A 16,632-nucleotide genomic window follows, 5' to 3' on the forward strand; every position below is an offset into this window, starting at 1 on the left:
GTGCCCCCAGGGTCTATCATGCCCCACATAGGAGTCCCAGTATATATAAGGCCCACCACAGTTCCCACCGGTATATAAAATGACCCCAATAGTGCCTCCTGTATATAAAATGCCCCCATAGTGTTCCCCTATTATCAAATAAACCCCAATAGTTCACCTAGTATAAATAAGGCCTCCCATAGTGGCACTAATTTTGCTGAGTACTGTAATTAGTAAGTTACTTGTATTATTAAATGGTCGCTGTCATTTCAACAAACTTTGTATAAATCAATAGTACGGGTGATTATAAGAAACTTTGTGATATATGTTATCAGAGATAACATTTTCTCTGCTGAGATATATTACAAAGTTTCTTATAACCATCTGTACTATTGATTTATGCAGTTTGTTGAAACATCAGTGTCCATTTATGCCACTATCAATGCCCTATTTTTAACTGACCGTACAACCCATTCAAAGTGATTCAATATTTAATTTAAAAAAAATATATACAAAAATGTATAAAAAAAAAACCAAACAAACACATTTTTTATTCCAATAAAGCAACTATTTTATATAAAATACATTTTCCTGCGCATACATTAGTTATCTGTATGGGTGAATTACTACAGGTTATACAGTGTGACATGTAAATGGTATAAGAAATATTGAATAAATAAAATGGAAAAACCACTATTACTATATTTACCGCAAAAAGTTTATATTATTAACACAATTTCTATGTACCGATAATCAGTGGTCAAACAGACACATGAATGAAAAAATAAAAATATTATGGCTGCTGAAATGCAGAGAGGCAAAAGGGGTTAAACCAGGGCTTGTGCCTTTCTGACACACCAACCCAAACACTGGGAGAAAGCGAACGCTTTCCTTTGTGTTTTTCTTTTTTCTGTCATTCTTCTCTTGGTTTAGCTGTCCCCTGACCTGGATAGTTATTTCTAGGCTACAGAACTGCTCTTGGATCATTATTTCTATCACCTACCAGGACATTTACTACACGACCACAAAGAGTCCTCTTTAACATCCAATGAACTCAGAAACTAGATTGCAAAAATTTGTAGTGCTAATCAGAAATTAACTCCTATCCGCTGGCTCCTTGGCAGAGGAATCAGTGTCTCTCTCTTTCTGGCCCCTCCTTTGTCTGTTAAAGAGGTGAGATTTGAGTAAAGGGGTGAGGCTTAGCTTGTCTGGTCTGCATTGACGACAGAACCGCAAAACCCAAAAAGCATCACCCTAAGGGTCCATTCACACGTCCGCAATTCTGTTCCGCATTTTGCGGAACGGATTTGCGGACCCATTCATTTCTATGGGGCCGCACGATGTGCGGGCCGGATCCGCAAATGCGGACCCGAACTTCCGGGTCCACATTTCCGTTCCCGAAAAAAATAGAACATGCCCTATTCTATTAGTGCCGGCAATGTGTGGTCCGCAAAATGCAGAACGCACATTGCCGGTGTCCTTGTTTTGTGGATCCGCAGAACACACGGATGTGTGAATGGACCCTAAGCCTATGTGGAAAGGAGAGGGCAGATTGGGCACATGTAGGACCTGTCTTCTATTTTATTTATCTTCTGGATTGTGAAATCAGACAGAACAGATCAAGGAAGAAGAGGACATCAAGTAAGTGCTCATACCAGGACTCCTTTGCCTTCTTCAGGATTGGGGTATTTCACTGTAGGAAATTCTGGATCTGGGTCCTTTTGTTCTGGGACAGCGAGTGGGGGGCTGAAGCTGAAAGCTTGGAACGCAGACTGCACAAACTCGTGGCCCACACCGTGCACCGATGTGTGCACAAACTTCAGCGTGGACTTCTTGTTTATGTCTCTGTAACAAAGAGCAATTCACGACTTAAACTTCCTGAAAATGCAAAACAGTGAGAAGAGATCCCTCCAAAATAAAATGCAATATTAATAATCTCACACACAAACAGAACAAGAACCATACATGCAGCTGTATGGTCAATGATGACGATATCATTATTTGTCTAATCGCTAGGACCCTCACCAATGCAGGGAATGGGGGGGTTTCAGTAGCTCTCAGACTTTAATGGAGAGTGAGGAGGCTTTCACAGCCTCTTCCAAGAATGGGTAATCACAGTTCTAGTGATGGCGGGGGGTCCCTGCTGCCAGACCCCACGCGGTCAATAGACCATATAAGAGATTTGTCAGAAAAATTCTTTCCTGAGCTATGGAATTGTGTCAGCAGCATGATGGGACAAGTTTTCAACCCCTCAATGTAAACACAGAATGCTTCCATTCACTGACTGCAAGCAGAGAACTTGTAAGCCACAAAGAACTGAAATTCAAAGTATTTCAGAAAGTGTTATAACCTGTCCCTGGTAAGTAGAAAAATACACAAATGAAAGAAGTTCACATGAAAATTCAGCACATAAAAAAAAAAAAAAAAAACGTCCTATATGGGCACAAACATTTTTTAGCCAGAGAAATATGCACATTTCAGGTACCACAGATATTTCTAGCTAACCATGTAGACAACCCTTCATCTCCCATGTATGAGAATGAAGAGGTATTACCTAGATTTTATATTGTTAGCAATATCTTAAAGGGGTTGTCCAGGATAAGACAAACATGGCAGCTTTCTTTCAAAAACTGTGCCACACCGTCCATGGGTCGAGTGTTGTACCGCAGCTCAGTTCCATTGAAGTTAATGAGCTGCAATACCGCACACAACCTGTGGAGAGGTGTGGTGCTGTTTATAGAAGATAGCAGCCATAAGCTAAGAGATTTCTAATCCTAGACAACCTCTTTAGGGTGTATTCATTGACTGCTATACAAGTATGTTGATTCACTGCTATACAAAGGTGGTTTTGTATGAAGAGGGCCAAATTTGGCAATAGCGATTTGTCCTCCTTGTGGGGTGAAAAAACAACAACAACAAAACGCAATCCCGCCATTGTAGTTTGGAATTCGTTTTTATGGCATTCCCTGTGGGTCAGTATGATTATGATGATATATATAATATAAATGGTATATAATCTAATAACTGGATTTTTGTACTCATCGAAAAATCCTTTTCTCGTAGGATGCATTGGGGGACACAGCACCATGGGTATATACCCAGCTGACACTAGAAGTAAAACGTGCTGGCTCCTCCTATCTGGGCTATACCCACTGCAGATGCAGGAGCAAACCAGTAGGTAGAAAAGCAGTAGGAGCACAAGATAAAACTGTAAGCCAACAAGTCCTAAACCAGACACGACCAACAGAAAAAACTAGCCACAGAGGGTGGGATCTGTGTCCCCCAATGCATCCTACGAGAAAAGGATTTTACGGTGAGTACAAAAATCCAGTTTTCTCTTGAATGCATTGGGGGACACAGCACCATGGGACGCCCTAAAGCAGTCCACAAGGGAGGGCAGGAAAACAGCCATGCAACGCAACTAACTCACGGCTGCTTGCAGAACCCTGCGACCCAAACTGGCATCAGCAGAAGCCAAGGAGTGGATGTGATAAAATTTGGAAAACGTATAGACAGAGGCCCAGGTGGTGGCCTTGCAGACCTGGGAAGCTGAGGCCTGATGTCTAACTGCCCAAGAAGCCCCGACCGCCCTAGTGGAATAAGCGGTCAACCGAAAGAGAGGAACACGACCCTTCGCAACATAGGCCTCCTTAACTGCCGACCTAATCCAACGGGATATGGTGGCCTTGGAAGCTTGCAGGCCCTTGCGAGGACCCTCAGGGACCACAAAGAGGGAGTCCGACCGGCGGAAGGGCTCAGTCAATGGAAGATAGAGGCGAAGAGCCCTAACAACATCCAAACGGTGAAGAGAACACTTCCTAGGATGAGAGGGGCAGGATTGCAGGCCCATATGTCCAGCACATGCGTCCCAGAGCCCCATGAACAGACGCCCTGGACAAGGTAGAAGGGATCAGTGGTCCAGAGGGGGGAGAGGGGAGCTGTACTTACCCTCTGACATCTTCAGGCGCAGCAGGGTCACCCCCATCAGCAGACTCAACACGGGGCCCGTGGGAATGCTGGTAAGCCACTGCGGGGGCAGTAATGGGGACTGGGTGACCAGCGGTACCGAAGTACACGCCCGCAGAGGGTGCAACTAAAGTGAGATGGAGCACCGTCTGCAGCAGGCGAAAAACCTGCATAAAAAGGAAAAGAAAGAAAAAATAAAACAACAAAATAGCAGCAAGACCTGCAGGAAAAAAGCAGGTCGTGTCTGCCTCCTATAGACACTAGAAAAAAAACTGGTTTGCTCCTGCATCTGCAGTGGGTGTAGCCCAGGTAGGAGCAGCCAACACGTTTTACTTCTAGTGTCAGCCGGGCATATACCCATAGTGCTGTGTCCCCCAATGCATTCAAGAGAAATAAATGTTTATTATATTTTATTATTAAAATAAATGAAAAGCCTTAAAAATGTGTGTGCTGTTTCGCCATATTTTGACACAAGATTTTTATATATAGATTCTTAATTTATTAACATATGAAAATGACAAAGACCAGAGACAAACCCTCTCAGAAACAAATCATGCACAGAAAGTTTTTTCTTTTTGATAGAGGTGTGTGGGGGCTGATATTTTGCGGGGCAATATGTAGTTGTTTTGTATTGGTGTCATTTTGGGAAATGTACAACTTTTTGACTATTTTTTATTCTTTATTTTTTTTTGGGAGGGGGAGGCGGTGAGATCAACAAAATACAGCAATTCAGGCACGGGAATATTTTTTCCTTTATGATGCTCACCACGTGGGACTAATAACAGGATATTTTAGTAGTCCAGACATTTTCAGATGCAGTGATACCAATTATGTATTTTTTTTTTTTAAATTTAACTTTATTTTTATTTTAGAAAGTCATAAAATTAATACCAGTACAACAGTGTTTATAATATAACAATCATAGAATTAGTACATAGACCAATATTAAACACTTCAGTGTATATAATATAACAATCATAAATATCTTTATACACCTCCCCCCCCCCCATTGGCTGTCGTTCCCCTCAATTCATTTAAGTACAACAAACAGTAAGTACATTAGTCATATCAAAATATGTCTACGTGGTTCTGCGTGCAACTCTCCGATTCCTTCCAATATCCTCATAAATTTTGATTTGTTGAAGGTATAGACCCCACTCCCTTGAAGAGGGCTGGGAGACAGAACCCCAGTACTTGACCAGTATAGCTTTCGCTACCATCAATCCTCTCATCCAGATCCGTCTAACCCGGGGAGGGACTTCCGTTTCTGAACCATAGTCTCCAAGGATCACTATCAAGATCCCCGGGTTATAGTTCATTGAGGATTCCTTTTGTAGGGCAGAGAAAACCTCATCCCAATATTTTCTTATTTTACTGCAACTCCATAACATGTGGACATAGTTCGCGTTAACATATCCACATTTAGGGCAGCGACAGTCCCGGTCCCTATTTTGTGGAAATTTCCCTTGGATTTTGGGCGTATAATACAGTCTATGAAGAAACTTAAATTGAATTAATCTATGTGCACTGGAAACTGTCGCCCTTCTCATGTTCCTATAGATAGTAGGCCACTGTAAAGGAGGGCAATTCAACTCTTGCTCCCATTTACTTGGGCTTTTAAAAGGCGTTACAGTTGCCAGTGCCATTCGGAGTTTAGCATACAATCTAGATATTTTCACCTTCTCATCCTTCTGGGCGTCACAATAATCAAAAAATATATTCTCTCGTGGAAAAATACGACCCCTATTCCTAGAGGCTTCAAAAACGTGTTTCAAACGTGCATACATAAATACCTCTAATGGTGAACTATCATTGAAACCAAATTCCAAAGGTGTTTTAAAGCGACCCAAATGAAAAAGGTGAGACACCATGTAGATGCCATTTCGTGACCAATAACCAAAATCTGTAATTTTGAAGAATTCCTCCAGCCCCCCGTTCCTCCACAGAGGGGTGAAAACAAACGGACCGGGGCCTGTTCCACACCCTCTGTAGTGAGCAAGGGATCAGCAAGGACTTCCTCATTCCCATAGACCCAGTTTCCAAACATGAAAAAATATTCTCTATTGGGGTATCGATAACTGTATTCAAATACCATAAAAGTAAACTCTTTCCAATAACAACATCGCTGAATCTGTGCGCAAAAATAATAACCCTGAAAAAAAGGTAATGACAGCCCACCATCTGCCTCCGAGAGCCATAGATATCTCTGCTTTATACGCACCCTCTTCCTGCCCCAAATTAGGTCGTTAATCAAGGTCTCCAATCTATGAAAGAAGATATCATCAATCCAAATGGGGGAAGCACACACCGGGAACAAGACTATAGGCAGAATAATCATCTTGATCAATGCGATTCGATCTGTCTGTGCCAGTATCAGTTTCCGCCAAGCGCCAACTTTGGTCCTAACTTTATTCAACACTAGGGCCAAATTAAGCTCATAAAACCTACTTATAGGAACCCCAATCTTAACCCCCAAATAATCCAAAGAATCATTAGGGGCCAAGACACGGACTCGGCTCCCCACATCTACAGCTTTCCGGTTCAGCGGGAGGAGCGATGACTTTGTCCAGTTGATCATATAACCTGATAATTTACCATAATGTTCTATTACCTCTATGACATACGGAAGAATTTTCCACCCCTGGTCCAGGAACAGAATCACATCGTCTGCATACAAACTTATTTTATCGCTCACACCCGCCACCCCGAAAGCTGCTTTACGATTCTCCAAACGAATCCGGCAAGCCAATGGTTCAATAAAAAGAGCGAAGAGGAGAGGAGACAGGGGACAACCCTGTCTCATCCCTCTCCGCATCATAACAGGGGAAGATCTCATGCCATTGATATTAATATATGCAACTGGCTGTTCATATAGCATTTGGGTCATTTCCAAAAATAGGTTCCCAAGGCCAAAACAGGACATCGTAGCCCAGAGAAAGGGCCACTCCATCCTGTCAAATGCCTTTGCGGCGTCTAATGACAGGACGGAGTGGTCCACACTGCCCCCAACTGACAAATTCAAATAGACCCTATAAATACTCGCCTGTATTTGGCGGCCCGGGATAAAGCCCGTCTGATCAGGATGTACCAGATCAGCTATAACTCTCTTCAAGCGGTTAGCCAGATACGAAAATCTTATAGTCCGTATTTAGGAGCGATATGGGTCTATATGACCCCACATCGCATGGGTCCTTCTCCTTTTTCAAGACCAAGGTAATTACTGCCTCTCTAAATGATGGTGGTAAAGAGCCGAATGCACAGGATTCATTAAAAACTTGTAGAAGAATCGGCAAGAGAGATTTGGCATGGTACCTATAGATTTCAAACGGCAACCCATCTGGGCCAGGAGATGAGCTATACTTTAGGAACGGGAGAGTCGCTTGGAGTTCCTCCAAAAGGATGGGGGAGTCCAACATCTCTCTATCTTGGGTAGGTAATTGAGGAAGCGCCAATTGTTGAAGGTATTGATCCATATCAGTACGACTAAGTATAGACTCAGATTTATAGAGGGTAGAATAGTATTTCACAAATTCCTCTCTAACCTCCTCTGCGGATCTCACCCCAATTCCTTGTGGGTTCCTAATTTCTTTTATAGTGGTATCCTCTCTCTGATTGGCCACCAAACGAGCCAAAAACCTGCCCGTTTTACCGGATTCACAAAAACGGTTCTGGCCTTGAAATAGAAGCTTGTGTTGTGCTTTTTTATATAAAAGTGTCTTAAGCTGAGAATTAGCCTCCTTTAATTGACCAATGAGTTGCTCCTCATGACAGTCAATTAATGCGGCACGCAAACTCCTAATTGAATCTGTCAGTTGTTTTTCCCTACGTCGTAATTCCATTCTGAATCTGTGGATTTTATTAAAGTACAGGCCCCCAATATGGGCCTTCAACGTGTCCCACACATAATGAATATGAGTTGAGCCTACGTTGAAGCCCCAAAATTCCTGTATGTCCTGATCTACCCGGGATTGCTCCCCTATCACCTCAAACCAATGCGAGTTCAATTTAAAGGTTCTTCCTGTAGTTGGAGCCTCCACAAACACCATCAGAACTGGGGAATGATCAGAGATTCCATGCGGTTCGTACCTCATTCTCAGGACGCGACCGCACAGATCCCGACTTGCAAAGGCCAGATCAATACGGGACATAGACCCGAATGACTGGCTAAAACATGAGAAGTTTTTTTTTCTTGCCGTAGAGGTGGCGCCAGATATCAACCAGCGCCAGCTCCTCGCATACAGCAATCAAGGGGGACCCACTGTGACCGCGTCAAGAGAGCGAAGAGAACCGCGCCAGTTCAGGGTCAAGTACCGCATTAAAATCACCTGCCACTAATAACGCACATTGATTTTTAGTAGCTCTATATTGGGCTAAATGGGAAATAACCGTTGGTTTAAATGAAGGGGGGATATAAATAAAAGCCAATATCACCTCCTGTCCTTTCCAATACCCATGCAGAAATACATATCTCCCTTCTTTATCAATGGCACTATCTACCGGTTGGAACTCCGTCCCTCGGTGAATATAAACACTAACACCTCTTGCATAAGAGGAGAAACAAGCATGATACTCCAGAGAAGCCCATTTCCTTTTCAATGTATAGATCCTATCTACAGTTGCGTGGGTCTCTAATAGTGCCACAATCGCAGGCAGATGTCGGACCACAAGGTCAAATACCACCGTCCTCTTCACTCTGTCTCCCAAGCCTCTTACATTCCAACATAAAATATTACACAGCATATCCTATAAGTAAAGGTATCCCTGATCTCAGCGGAGAGGCACGCACAGCCACGAAATAAAGAACGGCAGCCAATCCCTCCCTTAACCCCACCCCCAAAAACCCCCCCTACATGGTTGATAAGGCATTCCACAATACCCATCAACCTCTCTCCTTCCACCTAACCTCCCCCCCGGCGCCTCCGCTCATTAACCTCCCTCCTCACCACCTCAAATACAATTATGTATTTTTAGTTTTTAAAATTTGATATGATAAATAGGGGTGTTGATATTTTAATATATTTTTTTTATACATTTTTGAATATGTGAAGCAGGGTGTAATAGCGGTTTCAACATGGCAAATCTGGGGGCCTACATAAGGCCACCGCATGCCATGACAACCACTCGAATGGGAGGGGGGTGATCATGAATAACGTGGGGTGTTTTTAGAATAATGGAAAGAATAATGGAAAACCCCTTTATGTAACCAAGCACTTGACAGAGTCTTGCTTTCTAATATACCCGCCCTGTGAGTGTGTGTATCCAGGCTGTTTTTACATTCCATCCTTCATGGATGTGAGCGTCCATAGTCTAAATGCTTAGTTTTGGCGTGCTTTTATCCTTTTCTGTTTTGAAAACACATATAAACATAGAGTTTTAAAGATTAATAGGTTTAGTCATCCATTTTAATATATAAATTTATATATCTAATATTATACTGTGTAGTAGCTGCTGTTGTGCCAGTGAGCTTAGCCTGGAAGCAGGGGTGCTGTTGGGCTGCTGGTTTGCTCCCTTGCAGGTGGCAGCACTCTGCATAATATTACACTATATGGTGTCTGTTGTTGCTGTGCCTGTAGGCTTAGCCTGAAAGCAGGGGTGCTGTTGGGCTACTCCCCGGCAGGTGGCAGCACTTTGCATAATATTACACTATATGGTGGCTGTTGTTGCTGTGCCTGTAGGCTTAGCCTGAAAGCAGGGGTGCTGTTGGGCTACTCCCCGGCAGGTGGCAGCACTTTGCATAATATTACACTATATGGTGGCTGTTGTTGCTGTGCCTGTGGGCTTAGCCTTGAAGCAGGGGTGCTGTTGGGCTGCTGGTTTGCTCCCCCGCAAGTGGCAGCACTTGGCATAATATTACACTATATGGTGGCTGTTGTTGCTGTGCCTGTGGGCTTAGCCTGGAAGCAGGGGTGCTGTTGGGCTGCTCCCCTCCAGGTGGCAGCACTCTGCATAATATTACACTATATGGTGGCTGTTGTTGCTGTCCCAGTGAGCTTAGCCTGGAAGCACGGGTGCTGTTGGGCTGCTCCCCCGCAGGTGGCAGCACTCGGCATAATATTATACTATATGGTGTCTGTTGTTGCTGTGCCTGTAGGCTTAGCCTAGAAGCAGGGGTGCTGTTGGGCTGCTGGTTTGCTCCCCTGCAGGTGGCAGCACTCGGCATAATATTATACTATGTGGTTGCCGTTGTTGCTGTGCCTGTGAGCTTAACCTGGAAGCAGGGGTGCTGTTGTCAGGTGGCAGCAGTCAGCATGCATTGATGCACCCCTATAGTGAGTGAGCCCACTTTTAACGAAGTTGCCATGAAGAAGCAGGTAAGTTTATAGAGTTTGGTTAAAATGTCTGAACCTCATGTTCAAGTTTATCATTTAGCATGGACAGATCAGAGGTTACTGAGGGATATCATTTTGTGCCATTACATAACGAACCTACCACACTGAATGTACAATGGCTTTAAATATTAGTGTGCCTGGCTCGAAACCACCCACTTACCTGTGGTAGCAGAGCGTCTGTATATCAGAAAAGTAATCTTTGTTTATGGAGCTGTAAGGATCTTTAAGGAGGGGGCTGCCATCAATAAGAGAGTCATCCCAGGCTTGTAGCCATGGCTCCAGATTCTCCTCAATTGCCAGAGCAATGCCCTTGTCATGTGGAGAAATGATCTGAGCGCCATTCTCCCAATAAACCTACATTACAGAAGAAAAAGCACATTATAATGTTAATGTAAGGGGCGTTCCTTAGTGAAAACTACAAAATCAGGAGTTTTTTTAAGCTAAGTCCACTTTCACACTGGCGTTTTGGCTTTCCGTTTGTGAGATCCGTTCAGGGCTCTCACAAGCGGTCCAAAACGGATCAGTTTTCATTCTAATGCATTCTGAATGGAAAAGGATCCGCTCAGAATGCATCAGTTCCGTCTCCATTCCGCTTTGGAGGCGGACACCAAAACACTGCCTGCAGCGTTTTGGTGTTCGTCTGATAAAACTGAGCCAAATGGATCCGTCCTGGCACAGAATGTAAGTCAATGGGGACGGATGCGTTTTCACTGACACAATCTGACACAGTAGAAAACGGATCCGTCCTCCATTGACTTTCAATGGTGTTCCAGACCGATCCGTCATGGCTATGTTATAGATAATACAAATGGAATCGTTCTGAACGGATGCAGACGGTTGTATTAGGCTACTTTCACACTCGCGTTTGGTGCAGATCCGTCTTGTATCTGCACAGACGGATCCGCACCAATAATACAAACTCTTGTATCCGTTAATAACGGATCCGTTTGCATTATTCATAAAAAAATATTTTAAAAAAGTCTAAGTCAAAACGGATCCGTCTTGACTTACATTGAAAGTCAATAGGGGATGGATCAGTTTTCAATTGCACCATATTGTGTCAGTGAAAAACGGATCTGTCCCAATTGACTTACATTGTAAGTCAAGACGGATCCGTTAGGCTCTGCATCATCAGACGGTCACCAAAACGCTGCAAGCTGCGTTTTAGTGACAGTCTAAAAAACGCAACGGAGACCAAAGGCAGCCAAATTGATGCCTTCTGAACGGATCCTTATCCATTCAGAATGCATTGGGGCTTAACTGATGTGTTCTGGGCCGCTTGTGAGAGCCCTGAAACGGATCTCACAAACGGACCCAGAAACGAAATTGTGAGAGTAGCCTAAGGCCTCATGCACACGACCGTATTTTGTTTCCGTGTCCGATCCGTTTTTTTTTGCGGATAGGATGCGGACCCATTCATTTCAATGGGTCCGCAAAAAACGCGGACAGCACACCGTGTGCTGTCCGCATCAGTATGTCCGTTCCGTTGCTCCGCAAAAAAAATAGTGCATGTCCTATTTTTTTCTAGTTTGCGGACAAGGATAGGCATTATTACAATGGATCCGCAAAAAAAACGGATCCGCAAAAAAAATTAAAAAAACGGATGCCATACGGAACGTCATCCGTTTTTTTTGCGGACCGCAAAACACATACGGTCGTGTGCATGTAGCCTAAGAGATAAGTTTTGAAGGATAGAAGGATCAATGTTTGACATTGGTATATATTATAGTCATTGTCCTTGGAGTTCAGGATCAATGACAGAACTGACAAGCAGTGAATGTCCCTGGGCTTTTGCAGTATTACTGGTACACCTATGAGAGCACTGAACGGGTGCACTCTGCCCTAAACCGTGCTTAAAGTCACTAAGTCGTCAACTTCATTTATCTGCTTTCCCACTCCCTCTCACAGCAATATAGTGTTAAGCGATACCAGGAGTGAGGGGAGAAAAATGAGAAGAATGAATCCAAGTACAGATAAGGAGAAGAGCACCCACAGCAGATTCTACAAGGGGAGGGATCATGCACACTGCAGCAGTGTAGAAAGAGTGGAGCACCCACAGCAGATTCTACAAGGGGAGGGATCATGCACACTGCAGCAGTGTAGAAAGAGTGGAGCACCCACAGCAGATTCTACAAGGGGAGGGGAGGGTCATGCACACTGCAGCAGTGTAGAAAGAGTGGAGCACCCACAGCAGATTCTACAAGGGGAGGGGAGGGTCATGCACACTGCAGCAGTGTAGATAGAGTGGAGCACCCACAGCAGATTCTACAAGGGGAGGGATCATGCACACTGCAGCAGTGTAGATAGAGTGGAGCCCCCACAGCAGATTCTACAAGGGGAGGGGAGGATCACGCACACTTCAGCAGTGTAGAAAGAGTGGAGCCCCCACAGCAGATTCTACAAGGGGAGGGGAGGGATCATGCACACTGCAGCAGTGTAGAACGAGTGGAGCCCCCACAGCAGATTCTGCAGGGGGAGGGAGGATCATGCACACTGCAGCGGTGTAGATAGAGTGTCAGCACAGGGGAGAGGAGATCACACAGAGCTGTATAAGAAGCAGCACAGGAATAAAGCTGAGCAACTTCAAGAGAACAGGTGAAGGTGGCAGCATTGTGAATGTCCAGCATGCCCACATGTAAATTGTATATATGTTTCATGTTGCAGCCTGTATTCCTTCATTCATTTTCAAACAACTTTAGTGCCAATATTTTAACTCCAGGGAACCACTAATATATGTAGAAATCATATTTTAGTTCCTAAAAGAGTCCATAGACTTTAAGCTATAAAAAATGACATTGCACAGGTTGGGGAGCTCTATTACGAGGGGCCAGTAAGCTGGAGACTGGTGATAACAGGGATGTATGGCTGGTTCTATAGTCCCTCTGACCTAATGATTAGAAAAATGGAACATACCTTGTATCCATTGTCTTGCTTTGGATTGTGAGAGGCAGTAACCATAATCCCCGCGCACAGATTAAGGTGAGTCACGGTATACGGCTAGAAAGCAACAAACAAAAATGGTATAAGTTACAGCAGTAAAAATAAAAGGAGATGGGGGAGTAATCAAGCCATGACGTAAACCTGGCCATACACATTGAATGGATAATGCTTGTTTCTCTGACATCTGTTCCCCCCGACCCCCCCCCCCCCATACATATATGCATGCTTGGCCAAGTATGCATGTGTTCCCAATAGACAGAGGGGAATTAGCTGCTGCCAGACACCTCTGGTGATCTCCCTTGAGAACACAAGCATCAAGTAAAATAAAACCCATCAGTTCAAACATTGTTTTCCCCGACACCAGTCACTGGAGAGTCTGAACACCACCATACACATTGGGTGGACAGACAGTCCTGCTGAAATCATTCATCTAGTGCAGGGATCAGAAACCTCCGCCACTCCAGATGTTCTGAAACTACAACTCCCAGAATGCTCCATTCTCTTCTATGGAAGTTGTGATAACAGCCGAGCATGTTTGCATGCTGGGAGTTGTAGTTTCACAGCAGCTGGAGTGCCGAAGGTTCCTGATCCCTGATTTAGTGTGTATAGCCACCTTAAAAAATACTCTGAGAGTAACATAGCACTACCAATATTATGGCTCCTTCATTGGCTGGAGCCCCAGTAATAACCTAGAGAGTGGCCATCAGATGGGATGCCCCTTGAACTTACCACAAATGGTGTTGGCGTGATACCGGAGAAGAGGTACACTGGAATGCCCTGACTGACAAAGGATGTGGCAGCAAGTCTTGCAAACCTGGAGAAATGAAAAGTTAAATTCAATTTCTCATGACTTGAAACACATTCAAACAACACCTAGAATTCTTACTGCCTATAAAGGGGGAGGCCGCTTCATAGGTGAAGGGCTACCAATGTGGAAAGGTTTCTACTCAACAGACAGGAACACAAGGGGTTCAACCTGTGTGTTGGCGATGATGGCTACAGGGCAACTATGTGTAAAAAAAAAAAAAAAAAAATACTTATTCAATATTATCTGGGGCATTGTAGCCAACCCCATTCTAAGGACATGGTGACTGGCACCAGTGTATGAGCATTATACGCTGTTCTACTACGGATTTCAGCCAAATTATCGTGGTGGTAACCTTAAAAATGTTTCCACTCCCAAGGACCATTACCATCTTTTCTACCTGAAAGACACTTGTATAGGGGCCTGGGAATGCTTCTTTTTTTTTTATTCTTCCCCATATCCAGGATGAGATCTGTCGACAGCTTTGTCAAGCATCTCTGGGCAGGATGACATCAAAGGGGTTTTCCAGGAATTTCATCTTGATGAACTATCCTCATGATAGGCCGTTAATATCAGATCAGGGGGTCAGCACCTAGGTCACTTCCTAGGTTATGTGTGGCGTCACCATACATCGATCACGTGGAGTGGGCACAGCGAAGGTCCCATTCAAGTGAATGGGGTTGAGATGAGAAACCGAGCACAGCCACTATACAACGCATGCGCTGTGCTTGGTGAGTGCCAAAGCTTCCTCAAACAGCTGATCGACAGGAGTGCTGGGAGTCGGACCCCTGTCCATCTCATATTAATGATTCTGAGGTCTTCTGGAGAATTCCCGACAAGGTCTCAGGAAGCCCTATATGGAACCACTGTTTGTGCACTAGGCTGCACTACTACCTCATATTTTATGGAAGTATTATCAAAGGGAATCTGTCACCAGGAAATTCATTCTAAAACCAGACACAATAAGGGACATTTATCAACCTATTTATGCCACTATTGTGGTTTAAATACGTCACAAATTATTACTTTTTAAGCTTCTCGCCACTGTTCTGAAATGGTTGTTAAGTGGGGGGGGCTTATCGATGGGGGGGGGGAGGGATATTTTGCACAGCCTGGTCTGTTATAGCTGACATCTACGCCAGGCCTTAGCGGACGTCGACTTCAGTTTCTGGCACACGGACTGCCAGAGCCACACCTCATTTATTAAGAGGCATCTGCATCAAGACTGGCGTATGGGAACACCAGGCTTGATAAATGACCCTCACTGTGTTGTAGGGCTAGCTCTGCTGAAGGATAGCTTTCATTCACCTTTAATCCATGTGCAAATGAGCACTCAAGTGCACTGAGGGTGGGCTCAGGTCATTCAGTGCACCCTTGCTCCTCCATGCTTCTTTTGCCAAAAACCCCATCTCTTTCTAGACAGGGCCATGAGAAATGATTATACAACAAGCTAGCCCTATCAATCAAGGAGAGGAGGAGGAGGAAGCAAGAAGACCAAGAACATTGCTTGGATCCGCCCTCAGTGCACTTAACTGCACATTTGCATATGGATTAAAAGTATTTTTTCTTAGGAACAAAGCAATGGATCACTAATTATATTCAGTTGAGCTAGCCCTACAAGACATTGTGTCTGGTTAAGGGCCTATTCAGACGGCCGCAATTGTGTGGAACAGGTGCAGACCCATTCATTTCAATGGGACCGCAAAAGATGCAGACAGCACACTGTGTGCATTCGAATACGGGGACTGCACAGGTCCCCGCTGCCATTCCTAATCCAGATGCCGGCCGCCGGCCCCCAGCCCCTCCTCCCTCTGTTGATACACCCGCCGAACGCGCTGTGCGGCATCGTGGCGGCCGTGTATCATTGTAGGTTATCGCAGCATTTTTGGGTCGGCCAAATCGCCATATCGCAATCGCCGATTATCGCGATACGATTGCTTTGGCGATATATCGTGCAGGCCTAAATTATAGATATACCAATCTTTCATTGGCAGATTACCGCAGTACATGGAGTGCAGTGATACTGTCCCTGCAGTCATTACCACAGCCTAACATTATGAGGATGAGAGGCAGCAGATGGATGGCGGGGCATCTTGCTGGACTTGCTGGATGAGTTGCTTAGGCTACTTTCACACTAGCATTTTAGTTTTCCGGTATTGAGTTCCGTCATAGGGGCTCAATACCAGAAAAAAAAGGATTCAGTTTTGTCCCCATTCATTGTCAATGGGGACAAAACTGAACTGAACAGAATGGAGTGCGCCAAAATGCATTCCGTTCCGTTCAGTTGCGTTCCCATACCGGAGAGCAAACCGCAACATGTTGTAGTTTGCTTTTCATCCTAGGATGTGGAGCAAGACGGATCCAGCATGACCCCTAATGCAAGTCAATGGGGACAGATCCGTTTTCTCTGACAATAGAAAACGGATTCGTCCCCCATTGACTTTCAATGGAGTTCATGACGGATCAGTCTTGGCTATGTTAGAGATAATACCACCGGATCCGTTCATAACGGATGCAGATGGTTGTATTATCAGTAACGGAAGCGTTTTTGCTGGACCCTGCCGGATCCAGTAAAAACGCTAATGTGGAAGTATCCTTATGTTATTCTGTTAT

General features: G+C 44.5%; 1 protein-coding gene across 1 annotated transcript in view; it reads right to left on the bottom strand.

The window, feature by feature from the left end:
- PGM2 (phosphoglucomutase 2) overlaps window positions 1–16,632 on the bottom strand; it is a 43,953-nt gene that overhangs the window by 13,418 nt on the left and 13,903 nt on the right. Inside the window, exons 4-7 of the mRNA XM_040418999.1 lie at window positions 13,944–14,028; window positions 13,188–13,271; window positions 10,435–10,628; window positions 1,635–1,824 (exon numbers count right to left, since the gene is read on the bottom strand). Coding sequence (XP_040274933.1) covers window positions 1,635–1,824; window positions 10,435–10,628; window positions 13,188–13,271; window positions 13,944–14,028 — 553 coding nt within the window. The remainder of the gene's footprint in view (window positions 1–1,634; window positions 1,825–10,434; window positions 10,629–13,187; window positions 13,272–13,943; window positions 14,029–16,632) is intronic.

This window comes from Bufo bufo, chromosome 2, assembly GCF_905171765.1.
Source record: "Bufo bufo chromosome 2, aBufBuf1.1, whole genome shotgun sequence".
Classification (NCBI taxonomy): Eukaryota; Metazoa; Chordata; class Amphibia; order Anura; family Bufonidae; genus Bufo; species Bufo bufo.